General features: G+C 78.5%; 1 protein-coding gene across 1 annotated transcript; it reads left to right on the top strand.

Moving 5' to 3' along the window:
• Positions 1-98: 98 nt before the first annotated feature.
• On the top strand, positions 99-858 carry LOC106002989 (methyl-CpG-binding domain protein 2; the record flags this gene model as incomplete). Its single annotated transcript, XM_013037726.1, has 1 exon — positions 99-858. A coding segment is annotated over exon 1 (539 nt), but the record flags the coding sequence as incomplete, so codon positions are not given.
• Between the last annotated feature and the right edge of the window lie 93 nt (positions 859-951).

The raw sequence follows: 951 nt of genomic DNA, 5'->3' as shown, positions 1-951 counted from the left end.
TGGCCGGCTCAGAGCTGGCCCAGGGCTCAGGACCCGGAAGGGCGCGCCAAGAGGCGGGGCTAGAGCGGTCTGGGGGCGGGGCGAGCCACGATGGGCGTGGCCTCGATGGGGCGGAGACAAGATGGCCACCCCGAGCGCTTGGAGGACCTAAGAGGCGGCGGCCGGGGCCACGCCCCGGGCGGGAGGGCCGCTCTGTGCGCGCCCGCTCTATGATGCTTGCGCGCGTCCCCCGCGCGCCGCGCTGCGGGCGGGGCGGGTCTCCGGGATTCCAAGGGCTCGGTTACGGAAGAAGCGCAGCGCCGGCTGGGGAGGGGGCTGGATGCGCGCGCACCCGGGGGGAGGCCGCTGCTGCCCGGAGCAGGAGGAGGGGGAGAGTGCGGCGGGCGGCAGCGGCGCCGGCGGCGACTCCGCCATAGAGCAGGGGGGCCAGGGCAGCGCGCTCGCCCCGTCCCCGGTGAGCGGCGTGCGCAGGGAAGTCGCTCGGGGCGGCGGCCGTGGCCGGGGGCGGTGGAAGCAGGCGGGCCGGGGCGGCGGCGTCTGTGGCCGTGGCCGTGGCCGGGGCCGGGGCCGTGGACGGGGCCGGGGCCGGGGCCGGGGCCGCGGCCGTCCCCCGAGTGGCGGCGGCGGCCTTGGCGGCGACGGCGGCGGCGGCGGCGGCGGCGGCGGTGGCGGCGGCGCCCCCCGGCGGGAGCCGGTCCCTTTCCCGTCGGGGAGCGCGGGGCCGGGGCCCCGGGGACCCCGGGCCACGGAGAGCGGGAAGAGGATGGACTGCCCGGCCCTCCCCCCCGGATGGAAGAAGGAGGAAGTGATCCGAAAATCAGGACTCAGCGCTGGCAAGAGCGATGTCTACTACTTCAGGTATCTCCGGGGGTGGGTGGGGGGGGTTCGGGGGGGGCGGGCGGGGTCAGGCCGGGGTCAAGGGGTCACGGGCTGGTCTGGGGGGGTGGTTCG

The sequence above is a fragment of the Dipodomys ordii genome, unplaced genomic scaffold (assembly GCF_000151885.1).
Source record: "Dipodomys ordii isolate 6190 unplaced genomic scaffold, Dord_2.0 Scaffold1000047794, whole genome shotgun sequence".
In the NCBI taxonomy this organism is placed as follows: Eukaryota; Metazoa; Chordata; class Mammalia; order Rodentia; family Heteromyidae; genus Dipodomys; species Dipodomys ordii.
Note: the sequence above shows the minus strand (reverse complement) of the source record. Positions and strands in the feature narration are given on the sequence as shown.